Below are 13,730 nucleotides of genomic sequence, written 5' to 3' on the forward strand. Positions count from 1 at the left end.
CTAGTTTGTTCATGCCAAGTGTCCCCCTGAACCCCAGCTGTGACCCTACCAATCACCAGACATGTAAACAAAGTCAACTGAGATCATCCAACCTCCAGCCAACTCTTCAGTTAACTGCTGATATGAGAATGAATCCAGCAGAGATCTGGGAAGCTGTTAGACCAGAGAAACGATCCAGTTTCTAAGTTTTGGGGTCTTTTGTTATGCAACACAGGTTAATAAAGATACAGTGTACAAGGGAAAAATGACTTCCAGTGTAATAACTGTATTACAAGTTCTATAGGGTTCAGTCTATGTCTGGTTAAATACTGTATAACTATAGCACTTAGCATAGTGCCTAGGAAAGAGTTAAATGCCAGTATATCCAAGTTTGTCTTAGTTTTTCCATCTAAATAACCGACACACAGGCACTGAAATTTCACCTCACAAGCAGGTCTTGAGATTGAAGGAACTGTGCATGAGTCCTGCAGGGCACATTATTATGTAGAAAAAGCACAACTTGGTACTTAAAGAGACAAACGCTCCGATGGATGAAAATCAGCTCTCCTACGTAGTATCTAGCAGTCCTTGGGCAAGTTATTTAAACATATTGCACTTTAGTTTCTGTATCTGCAGGATGGGAATAAAAAAGCTTTCTTCACAGGCTTTATAACATCAGTATTTTAAAGGAGGCACTCTGTGCAAGACCTGTCAGAGTATGAGGGGCAATGTGGCAAAGAGATAAACTTGAAGTAGCAGCAAATATTGTTAAACACCAACAATAAGCCAAGTGCTCTTTGGGGCTCACATGTATGCACTCACTTGCATACCCTCTCATATACACACATGCACAAAATCGAACCCCAATTAAATTTAAAACGCAACCCACAGAGATCGAGGAGGAAAAAAGCTAAGCACCAACAGGGCTATATTGTATTCTACAAAAAGACAAAACTCATATTATATAATGTGCACAAGTTATACATAACAACCCAAAGTATTTTGTTTCAAAATCCCTCCAAGTAATATGAGCTTTCTGGAAGACTAATGCCTGATAATGTAAGTGTATAAAATGTAAACTATATTTATGAAACCAGAAGGGTACCTTACAGACACTGCTTCATTTCTGCAGTTTAGAAATTAATTCCCTACTTTTAACTTTAGATAGATATTATAAGTTTAATTTAAAATAGATATTTATCCTCTACATCACCAGGTTTCACCACATTTAAAACACTTTTTAAAAAAATCTTTCTTTTATGATTTGGCATCTTTGAAAATTCTCTTTAAATGCTAATTGGCAATTGTGTACAGTTGATATTGTCTCGTAAACATCAAAAAACAAGATTACTACTGAAAATTTCCAAATCAGGGACTTTCCTGGTGGTCCAGTGGTTAAGACTCCATGCTTCCACTTCAAGGGGCATGGGTTTGATCCCTAGTTGGGGAACTAAGATTCCATACACCATGGCCAAAAAAGGAAAAACAAAACTCCAAATCAAATCAACAAATTGGCCCAGGCTGGAGTTGGTTTCTTTATCATTTTGAGGCTCTAGAAAAGATTGTATGCTATTATATTTAAAAAATATTACCTACTTATTAGTTAACTGATAAAAGATTGAAAAAATTAAATAGCAGTTAAATAAGGTACATTCATAGTTTAATATTTCAAAAAATCTGATGATTTTCTTTCTTCTATCCACATTAGGGGTAGTACAGAGTGCTGGTTAAGACTTGGGCATGGATTTCAGTTGTAGATCTGCCACTTCGAACCATGTGACTTATTACTTAAACTCTGAGCTACCTCAAATTACTTAACCTCTGAGATTCAGTTTCCCTACATGTAAAATGATTTTTATAGTATATGTTTATAAAATGGATTGTTATGAAGATTAAACGAGATATGCATTTAAAGTCCTTTGTCTATGACCTGAATCATAAGAAATCCTAAATAAATAACATTAAATTTAGCTATAACCATCCCATATATTCACCTTCCAAAATAACAACAACAAACACATCATCACATATCATTAGCCACTAGAAACAAAAATCTAAAGTTCTACTAAACAAGACAACATGTCTTCAGAGAAGCAGGTACCCACATGTCAACCATAAATACCCCTTATGGGGCTGATTGCATCTCTGTCCCTGGAGCAGAGAGTTGGAAAGCATTAAAACAAGAACATCCATAGAAAATAAAAAAATCAAACACACGACATATACTTAGGGACTTTAAAAAAACACATTGTTCACAGATTGTCCTTCTGATCCTCAATGCAGAAATACCCTGCCACCGGCCTGCATTTCTGTTACGGCACACTATAATGCCCCACTTCCTTATGGTGGTAAACTGTCGAACACCCCTCAGCTCAGATACAAAGGAGAGATCTACTCTCCGCTGGAGGGCCATCCAGGTGTCCAGTCCAAGGAGGATCCCAGGAGCACTCCAGTCTCAGCCTGACCAGGAAAGGCCCCCAACATTCACAACTCTGGAGACTTACCTAATTGGCTGATGACTACGTGACAGTTCAGGAAATCCGTCATCTTCCGTTTATTTGTATAATATCCTAAGAGGAACAAATAACAAATTGCCTTGACTTACCCGGAAGTAGTCGCTGCAGGCTGCTAGGACGGCCTTGTGAGCATGGAATTTCTGCTCCTCAGCAATCAGGGTGACATCGCAGAGGATGCCGTCACTTCTCTGCTGATTCAGTGCTGCCAGGACACTATCGTTGTGAGATTCTGAGTGGCAGAGCCTCTGGCCTGTCAACATTTCTTGAATACTGCAGGGAGAGTGAGCAAGTTAATGTTCTTCCTCTCAACAGCCCAGCCACCCCCACATTCTCTCCCTCACAGCAACTCAGGGAATGCAGATTCCGTGCCTATGGCAGTGTGGCCCTCCTAGCCACCCCCAATCTCTTGCTCCACACACCTCTTGCTTTCTTTGTCTCTAATTCTCTCTTTTCCTCACCCCCACAGCCATTCTTCCTTTCCTACTATCCCTCTCTTTCAGAATTTGTGTTTGCTGTGTGTCCATCCACATCTGTTGTTGGCCCATATCTGCAGGCCTGTAAACCTCTGCTTCTGGGCCTCTGTCTCCTCAGTATGTGTACATCTGAGAACACGTCTCTGGATGTGTATGTACATATGCGTGTGACTCCTTCCACTCTGGGAACCCATTCCTAGTCTCTGATCCCTTCTCTAGCTTTGTAACACCTGTGTGAGGTTAGCACATGCTCAGAACGTGATCTCTGGCATGCACTGAGCCAGCACTGAATCCACGGGACCTACATGACTCACCAAATACACAGGAAGTCACCATGTCTCCTCACAAGACACAATACTCCATTAATAAATAAGACGAAACCAAGCAAATGTTGGGTAGGGTAAAAAAAGGGCTGCCTCTGACCACTTCATGTAAAAGGCCATTAATTAAGCCATAGCAGCTTATTATTAAACTTGGGAAATTATGCATCACCAAGAGTATATAAAAAGAAATGCCATTGTAAGGAAAAACTTTAAGGCTGAAAGTAAACTGCATCTGTATTATTAGCCTGCAGTATCTATGTGTGGTCACTGTACTAGACTTACGAATGATGATGCCATCTATTTTTTGCTCTATTTTGCACAACTGCTAAACCTACTCATTGTGAAACTTTCCTCTTCACTCTCAACCCTAACCTAAAATATTCATTGCATGTCCTTTCAAAACTCCCGGGTGAAACCCCACATCTTCCTAAAAGAGTGTGGAAGCATTGCTAACAAACACCAAATGCAAACTGAATTTCTAGATAGTTATAAACAATTCCAGCTTAGATACATGAAAATCTCCATGGCACTATAGGAATCTCAGAATCAGCACTGGACTAAGGGGAGATGAGAACAAGAACTATTAAGCTCTATTTCTGGCCTGTGGACTCTTCTTGAAGTCGAGTAAAGATGCCATAGGGATGGGTGAGATTGCTCTCCCAATCTGACAACTCCTGTGTCCAGTCCCTTCCTCTGAATGTGAAAGAGCCACTCAGGGGAACCAAGGCGTCACCACCAGTCTAACCTGCATGGCTGGTTTATCTGACAGGGCTGTGGTGGCAGCTGGCTGATAAATTACAGTTCAGCATAAATCACTATCTTAAAGGAAACCAAATGCTTCCCATAAAATGCCAGAGTGCAGCCAGTAAGCTTTATTGGACATTTTTGACTGGGAAGCCTCAGAAATGTCAGAACTACTGAAAGAAAAAAAAATTTGACAGGAGGTGATGATATAGTAAGTTCTCGTGGGAAGGTGGGAGGATTATTTTCAGCTGAAATACAGCAGTGAGTTTTGAAATGGTTACTGTCATCAAATATTCATCTAGCATCTCTAGCTATAGGCAGACTTTTAAAGTCAGTAATTGAAAATCATGCTTGGAAGCATAAATAACTCTTATACATATTGCTATGCAAAGGCTAGAATGGAGTTAATTAGCATGGCTCAAAGAAATGAAGAAACAGAGTAGTAATAGAAATATTATATCAGCTAAATGAGCTTTAAGACAGTCTTTGAAAAATCTTTCCTACAAGGATGACATTTTTATACATTTCACAAGCACAAACCCCTTACTATGTTCCATGAATTATTCTTAGTGATTTACATTATTAACTCATTTAATCTTCATAACAACACTATGAGGCAGGTAATAATATCTCTTTCACAGATAAGAAACCTGATGGCCCAAGGGCAGGCATTTTGAGAATCTATTACCATGTATATAATAATGGCATTTGTCCTCCTGCATAAAAAATAAACAAACAAACAGAAAAACTGAAACAAAGGCAAAAAATGATCATCTAAGATCTCAAAAATCTATTCTAGAGGGGGAAAAAAAAATCACAAAGTCCACATTAATTATATATTTAGATTGTGCCTAATCTCAAAATCAAAGTATCTTTGAAAAATAATACACATTAGCATAATAACATGAGATAGTGATAAGAAATGTCTGAAATCATGCTTCAAAAACATTTATCTTTGCAATGATTAAGTTTGGAGAGAGAAAATAGATTTTAATTATGATGATCTTAGAACATTTATGTGAAACTCTCATAACTTTTCTCCCTTTTAATATACCTTAAATGCCAAATAAATGTATTTTGAAATTTCATTTGTAGTGGAACAAGAGAATATATTAAAATAATTGCCTTATAATGTTTCTTTACTCATTTTCCAAATATAGAGCCACAATTCACATCCTTACTATTAAGACTGAATCACTGTTTGCATTTCAGATATCTATTGACAGAGAATAAATCTTGCCAGGGAAAGAGCAGCTGTAAACTGAAATTTGGCAAAGAATAAAGGGCTCAGCTCTGAAACAATTGGGATGCTGCACAATTTCACAGGATCATTCAGCTGGGCTTGAAATAGTCAAGCTTAAAGAAAACAGCAAGCTAAATATTTAAGGCAACACTTGGCACAAGATGCCAAATGTTTTGGAACCAATATGTTAGGAATCCTTAAAAGCAGAAACAAATACTCCAACATTTGGCAAGAAATAAAGGCCTATTAATCAACAAGACACTGAATTGTATTCTGAAAGGAACTTCCCACTCACCTCTCAAGATGTAAATATGCAAAAGACCTCAACTCTTTAACTGCGAAGGCACAGGCAGCCACAGAACACAGCTGCAAGGCCTCAGGTCCACAGGATAAAGCCAATAATCATAAACCAGGGAGGAGGTGATTCAAAGACTATTATGCACCATCTCTGAACTAGGGTGGGGAGCAGACATATCCCTGCAAATGGCTTCCTTGGCATCAAACTTCTGCAAATTAGCAAACTACCAACTTAGAGCTGCTGCTGCTGCTGCTAAGTCGCTTCAGTCGTGTCTGACTCCTAGCGACCCCATGGACTGCAGCCTACCAGGCTCCTCCATCCATGGGATTTTCCAGGCAAGAGTACTGGAGTGGGGTGCCATTGCTTTCTCCACAACTTAGAGCAGTGCCCTGCCATTCCTTGAGAAACAAGGAAGGAAAAACATATTCCTAAAACTTCCTAAAATACTAAACAAACAAGCAAACAAAACATAAGACAGGAGCCACATTTTCCAAGGGCATACAGGTTTGAAAGTTATCCTAAAATTGGGAAAAGTCTTCCATGGAAGCAATATTGCCACCTTGAAATTCACAAGTGAGTGCAGAGGGTGACCTGTGACCTGGCTTCAGCAAGGCAGCCCCAAAACCCTTTCCTCTGAGGAACTCCTTAAACCTGCACTGTCCAATATAATAGCCACAAGCTACATGTGGCTACTGAGTAAAACGTGGGCAGGCCAAATTGAGATGGGCTTTAAGTGTAAAATGTACACTGGATGTCAAAGACATAGAATTAAATAAAAGAATGCAAAAATATCTCAATATTTTTATACTGATTACATGTCAAAATGATAATATCTAGAGTATATTGGGTTAAATAAAATATACTGTTAAAATTCATTTTACTAGTTTCCTTTCACTTTTAAAAAAAATGTGTCTGCTTGAAAAGATTAAATGATATATATACTTCATGCTATGGTTTTACGGGACAGTCTACAAGTTCCCTGGGGATATGTTTCTCATTTCTTTCCACCTGAACCGTGTAAGGGTTTCAGATACCCTACCAGGCTGCTGATCAGTCTGACTGTTCTTGATTCTCACAGGGCCTGGCCCCTCTCAGGTACAACACAGGAAGCCCCAGACTCCCTGAGCAAGAAATTGCTTTTTAGTGATGCCAGGGAGCAACCTTCTGATTGGTCAAATGTAGCCTCCAGTAACAGGGAGATAAATAAATGAGCTCTCAAGGAACAGAACTATTCATGACTTTAAATCTTTAACTTTCATTCTGAAATTGATGATAAAAACTAAAAAATCAAATGCATAGCATGAAGTTCATAACATGGTACAGCTCACTCACAGGGAAGCACTGCGTTATCACAAACCACTACTTTAAGCTCACAGTGAACATTTCTGATCACAGAAATCTCTCAGAGTCTCATTTTTATAGCATAAATTTTGACTGAGGTCACTCAGTTTATAATACATAAATTCCAGAATGGTTATCTGATTTTTAAATATCTGAAATTCAAATTTAAAAATTCAAGTCAGTTTCCATATCAATGTTTACTTAGTATTTAGATACACAAAATATATGCAAGCAGTTTTCAAGTAAGGTTACTAATAAGGTGTTACATACTTGTATATCAAATACAGTCAAGTACCGTAGAGATCCTCATTTCCTAAATACATTACGCCAAAAAGAAAAGGACTGGACAAAAAAACCTAACAGAACTAGGGTTATGCATGATTATCTCAATTCTGTCTATTGATAGTTCAGTTCAGTTCAGTCACTCAGTCGTGTCCGACTCTTTGCGACCCCATGAATAGCAGCACGCCAGGCCTCTCTGTCCATCACCAACTCCCGGAGTTTACCCAAACCCATGACCATCAAGTCGGTGACGCCATCCAGCCATCTCATCTTCTGTCATCCCCTTCTCCTCCTGCCCCCAATCCTTCCCAGCATTAGGGTCTTTACCAATGAGTCAACTCTTTGCATGAGGTGGCCAAAGTATTGGAGTTTCAGCTTCAACATCAATCCTTCCAATGAACACCCAGGACTGATTTCCTTTAGGATAGACTGGTTGGATCTCCAACACCACAGTTCAAAAGCATCAATTCTTCGGCACTCAGCTTTCTTCACCGTCCAACTCTCACATCCATACATGACTACTGGAAAAATCATAGCCTTGACTAGACGGACCTTTGCTGGCAAAGTAATGTCTCTGCTTTTAAATATGCTATCTAGGTTGGTCATAACCTTCCTTCCAAGGAGTAAGCGTCTTTTAATTTCAAGGCTGCAATCACCACCTGCAGTGATTTTGGAGCCCAAAAAAATAAAGTCTGACACTGTTTCCACTGTTTCCCCATCTATTTCCCATGAAGTGATGGGACCAGATGCCATGATTTTAATTTTCTGAATGTTGAGCTTTAAGCCATCTTTTTCACTCCCCTCTTTCATTTTTTTGTCTATTGATAAACTGTGCCCTAATCACATCCATTCTACAGTCAAAATATTTTAATACAAATTAAATACATTAATATTAAAAGAACTCTATTTATTTAAGTGGTGCTTAGTTGCTTAGTCATGTTGGACTCTTCGAGACCCCATTGACTGTAACCTGCCAGGCTCTTCTGTCCATGGGATTTCCCAGAATCCCATGAATACTGGAGTGGGCTGCCATTTCCTCTCCAGGCTATCTTCCTGACCCAAGGATAGAACCCACATCTCTATGTATCTTGCATTGGCAGGCAAATTCTTTACCACTAGCATCACCTGGGAAGTGGACAGGCTGTTAAAAAAAAAAAAAAAACCAAGGAACTTAAATTTATTTTTAATAGAACACTTTACAATTTGTAAATATTTCTAAATTAATACTAACAATAGTAAGGGTCAAAATAATAAGCAAAGAAGATACAATATGCTTAGTAAATGACCAAGAAATAATGAAGACTATGCAGAAAAGAATGTATTTATAAATGGATAATCTTGTTTCATTACTTCCTTCTTTTATTCACTCATTTACTATCTTGTGCCAGGTATTGTACCAGGTTCTGGAGATAAGATGATGAACACTTTATCTGCATAGCAGCCTTCACAGAACCCTCAGTTTTGTGAGGCAGTTAAACTTTAATCAAATAAGCTAGCCTCTCTGATGAAGTAATGCTGGAGCTGCAGGCTGAAGGATGAGAACAAGTTACCATGGCAAAAGGGGAGAGCAGAGTTTTACAGGCAGAGGAACAGCAAGTGCTTTGATCCTGTGGCAGGAGGGAGCAAGGCCCTGACACCAAGTCTACAGAATACTCACGCTGGAACCCTGAGGACTAGCATAGGCCTAGAGCAGTATCTGAAGCTCAGAAAGAGGTCTTGTCTAGAGGTACAAAACTCATCTGGATGGAGAGAATGACAGAAGCACAGCTGTATCTCCAGAACACAACAGTCAAAAGCTGCTGAGAAGATAAGAAAGACAGGATTCAAAACACAGAAGTAGGGCTGGTCTCAGTTGTGAGAAAGGACTGCTTTTTGAGTAGTAGGAGGGAAGGAATAAATGAGGCAGAAACATGCATTAAAACCTAGGGCATTTTATTTTTTTGCTTGCTGAACCTAAACATTCAGTGGAACCAATCTCCATGGACAATGTAGGCATGAAAACACAGATATTTGGGATCATCTGGGTTGGGATTTTGTCAGGCAAATGCAGAGAGCAAGAGAAATTAAGGATTTAAAAGAGCGATAGATTCTAAACTGGTAAAGAAGGGAAATGAGAGACGGAAAATGTTGATGAATTTGGTGGAGTGGCCCGGCCACTAAATGAGATGCTGCAATGACGTCAAAGTACCACCATGGTGAGGGTAGGGTAGGTAAATCAGGAAGCTAGAAGGAGAGAAGGTCCTGGTAGGAATAAAATGGCAGATGCAGTGGTTTCAGAAACTGAGGAACTTCTGGTGATGCAAGATCCATGGTGTGACCATGGGAGTAGGTGGCTCAATGAGGCAAAAGGTCACAAGCAGGTAGAAGATCCAAGGCCATAAAGCCAAGCAGATCCTCCATGTGAATACGGAGGGCACCGGGAAGTAGTAAAGGGTTTGTGGTGAAAGGAGACTGTCGGCCCAACGCCAAACACACAGTGAATGAGAGGAAGTCACCCTGCTGGCGTGGGGAGGAGGAGAGGATGGGAGAGTTGAAGAGCACCACCTTCAGAAGAGCCCGTGTTTGTTGTCATTTTCTCAGACAACCAATATGAGGAATAAAGACTGAGAAGCAAAACTATGCCCCAGGTTGACAACAAGCTCTTTACCCATCCCTAAAGTACATGAGAATTGAGGAAATAAGGCCACCACTTCAGAGAGCTACAAAACAAGTGGTGCCGCAGACAAAGACAGGGCTCAGAGAAGGCAGGAGGTGCTCAGAGCTTCTCAGGGCAAGGGAGATGACACAGCTGCACACATATATGACCCTGGTGCAACAGTTCCACAGGGCACAGAGAAAGTCAGAAATGGGGGGAAAGGATGGTCTGTGTTGCAGCAGAGAAGGAAAGTCCATCGCAGAGATGATGGTGCTACGGAGGACAGATGGCAGTGGGATCAGGGTTTGTCAGAGATGGCAAATTTAAAGTAAAAAATAATTTAGAGAAGAATCCACATGGATCGTGGTAGCCAGAAATAAATCACTTTGCTTAGTGGTGGCAGACAGATACCGTGGTCTCCTTCCATGTGCTATACTGGTTGGATGCCAGATCTAGAGCAGGGTTTCTCAACCCCAGTGAAACTGACATTATGACATTTTTTGCTATGGGCATTATCCTGCGCACTCTAAGATGTTTAGAAGGATCCCTGGCCTCTACTCACTAGATGCCAATAGCACCTCCAAGCCTGATGCCAACCAGAAATGACATCAGAGAGAAGACCTAAATAGACATTTCTTCAAAGAATACATACAGATGGCCAAGAGGCACATGAAAAGATGTTCACTACTGCTAATTATCAGAGAAATGCAAATCAAAACTACAATGAGATATCACCTCATACTAGCCAGAATGACTATCATCAAAAAATCCACAAACAGTAAATACTGGAGAGGGTGTAGAGAAAAGGGAACCCTTCTAAATTGTTGGTATGAATATAAACTGGTACAGAACACTATGGAGCACAGTATGAAGGTTCCTTAAAAAAATAAAAACAGAGCTACCATATGCCCCTGCAATCCCACTCCTGAGCACAGATCTGGAAAAAAAACATGATCAGAAAGGATACATGCAGCCCGATGTCCACTGCAGCACAGATTACAACAGCCATGACATGGAAGCAATCTAAACATCCATCAACAGAGGAATGGATAAAGAAGAGGAAGGAAAAACATATTCCTAAAACTTCCTAAAATACTAAATAAACAAGCAAACAAAACAAAAGACAGGAGCCACATTTTCCAAGGGTATACAGATTTGAAGGTCATTCTAAAATTGGGAAAGGTCTTCCATGGAAGCAACATTGCCTCCTTGAAATTCACAAGTGAGTGCAAAGGGTGACCTGGGTTCGGCAAGGCAACCCCAATACCCTTTCCTCTGGGAACCCTTAAACCTGCACTGTCCAATATAATAGCCACTAGCTACATGTGGCTACTGAGTAAAACGTGGGCAGTCCAAATTGAGATGGGCTTTAAGTGGGAAATATACACTGGATGTCAAAGACATGGTATGAAATAAAAGAATGCAAAAACATCTCATTAATATTTTTATACTGATTACATGTCAAATGATGGCTTTAAAGGGACAATAGTTATGTATGTGTGGTTTTCTGATTATTAATTAGATCATATACCTTTATAGATGTATACCGTTAGTTTGAGGGAGGTTAGCATCCTAAATAAAGAAAAGATAAAAAGAATAAAAAGTATACTTTGAAATACTTAATCATTAAACGTATCTAAGTTTGGGCAGTAATTACATCTTAGTGGTTAGCCCTTGTGCTCTTGTGCTACCAAACTAAATTCACATACACTCACAGACTGCTTTGCTTTAATTCTTTCAATACTTGTTGAGTGCCTTCCCTGTGCTGGGTCCTAGACACTGCAGTAGGAGGATTTCAAGTCACAGAAGGCTCACTAACCCAAGCCAAGATGTATCCACAGTGCCCACCTGAGGAAGCGTTCAGATGGCATTCTCCAGCTGGGTTCTTCAGGGTCTCCGCCTCAGAAGGTCGCAGGGGAGTCGGCAAGCATTCCAGCTAAATGAAAAGACAAGAAAGAAAAGCACAGTGACTTAAATGCAAAAAAAAAAGAAAAAAACAAACAAACATACTCTGGGCCTTCATGATGCTAATACTTTAGAATCTTGAAGAGTTTTATAGATAAGATACAACAATCTGACTGAATGCTCTTGTGATAGGCAATGTTTCAAAATGCTTTAAGTTTCAAAGTTTTTTCACCTTATTAGAATTTCAGGGGCTAAAAATTAAAATTTGAGAACCAAAAATAGGTAAATAGTTACATTAAAATTAAAACATCAAATGGCCAAAGGGAAAAATTAAGATTTGAAAAAATATTGTTACGATTTATGTCAGAGAACATTTTACCTACATTCTCTTCTAGGAGTTTTATGACGTCATGTCTTAAATTTAGGGGCTTCCCTGGTGGCTCAAACGGTAATCTTCCTGCAATGCAGGAGACCCAGGTTCAATCCCTGGGTCAGGAAGAGCCCCTGGAGAAGGAAAAGGCAACCCACTCCAGTAGTCTTGCCTGGAGAATTCCATGGACATAGTCTTTAACCCATTCTGAGTTTCTTTTTGTTTATGGTGTGAGGGAGTGTTTTAACTTCATTGATGTACATGTGGCAGTCCAGCTTTCCAAACAACACTCACTATAGAACTAAAAGCAAAAACAAACATATAGGACCTAATCAAACAATCTTTTTCACAGCAAAGGATATCATAAACAAAAAGAAAAGACAATCTTTGGACTAAGACAAAATATTAATATTTGCAAACAATGTGACAAGGGCTTAATTTCCAAAATATATGAACAGTTCATACAGTTCAATATCAAAAAGGCAAACAACCAATCCAAAATGGGCAGAAACTGACATTTTTTCAAAGAAGATATACAGATGGCCAACAGAGACATGAGACATGCTCAACACTGCTAATTATTAGAGAAATGCAAATCAAAACTACAATGAGGTACCTGTCTGACACCTCACACCTGTCAGAGGGGACATCATCAAAAGGTCTACAAATAATATATGCTGGAGAGGGTGTGGAGAAAAGAGAAAACTTCTATACCCTTGGTGGGAATGTAAATTGGTGCAGCCACTATGCAAAACAGTGTGGCGATTCCTTAAAATACTAAAACTATAATTCAAAAAGATACATGTACCCCAATGTTCATAGCAGCACTACCTATAACAGCTAAGACATGAAAGCAACCTAAGGGTACATCAACAGATGAATGGATAAATAAGATGTAGTGTATATATATATGTATGTATGTGTATGTGTGTGTATAAAATATTACTCAGCCACAAAAAAGAAAAATTTTGTCATTTGCAGCATCATGGATGGACTTTGAAATCACCATACTAAGTCAAGTCAGGGAAAGACAAGTATTCTATGATATCACTTATAAGTAGAATCTAAAAAAATAATAAGAATGAGTTTATTTACAAAATAGAAACAGGTTCATACAGACACAGAAAACAAGCTTATGATTACCAAAGTGGAAGGGGGGGTAAATAAGGTGTATGGAATTAACAGATATACACAACTATATACAAAATAGACAAACAATGATTTACAGTACAGAACAAGGAATTATATTCAGTATCTTATAATACTTATAATGGAAAAGACTCATAAAAAGAAAATATAAATAATATTTATTTATATATATAAACACTGAATCCATGACTATGTTTTACAATTCTCATTAGAGGGTCTAGCTCCCATTTTCTAATACACCCAAGTATCAAAATTAATTCCAGTTTGAATCATCTTAAACAGGCTCTCTTCTAAGTTTCATTTTGAAAAGCACAAACAGTGTAAAAACATATGAAAGAAATATGTAAAGCTGTGCCTATTTCTGCTAATTTTATAAAAGAGAGACCTATGATTTCCAATCTAAAATACAGCATTTGTTACACTGTATCCAAACCTTCAAACTGTACTAATTCACATAAATATATCATAATTT

General features: G+C 38.9%; 1 protein-coding gene across 18 annotated transcripts in view; it reads right to left on the minus strand.

Annotated features, from left to right (window-relative positions):
- KLHL32 (kelch like family member 32) overlaps window positions 1-13,730 on the minus strand; it is a 209,616-nt gene that overhangs the window by 162,001 nt on the left and 33,885 nt on the right. For all 18 annotated transcript variants that reach the window (XM_081530367.1, XM_081530360.1, XM_081530359.1 and 15 more), the window contains 2 exons: window positions 11,683-11,770; window positions 2,585-2,765 (listed from right to left, as the gene is read on the minus strand). In XM_081530367.1, the coding sequence (XP_081386493.1) occupies window positions 2,585-2,765; window positions 11,683-11,705 (204 nt within the window). In that variant the 5' untranslated portion in view covers window positions 11,706-11,770. The remainder of the gene's footprint in view (window positions 1-2,584; window positions 2,766-11,682; window positions 11,771-13,730) is intronic.

Source organism: Giraffa tippelskirchi, chromosome 9 (genome assembly GCF_054371585.1).
Source record: "Giraffa tippelskirchi isolate mGirTip1 chromosome 9, T2T-mGirTip1v1.2.pri, whole genome shotgun sequence".
NCBI classification, from domain to species: domain Eukaryota; kingdom Metazoa; phylum Chordata; class Mammalia; order Artiodactyla; family Giraffidae; genus Giraffa; species Giraffa tippelskirchi.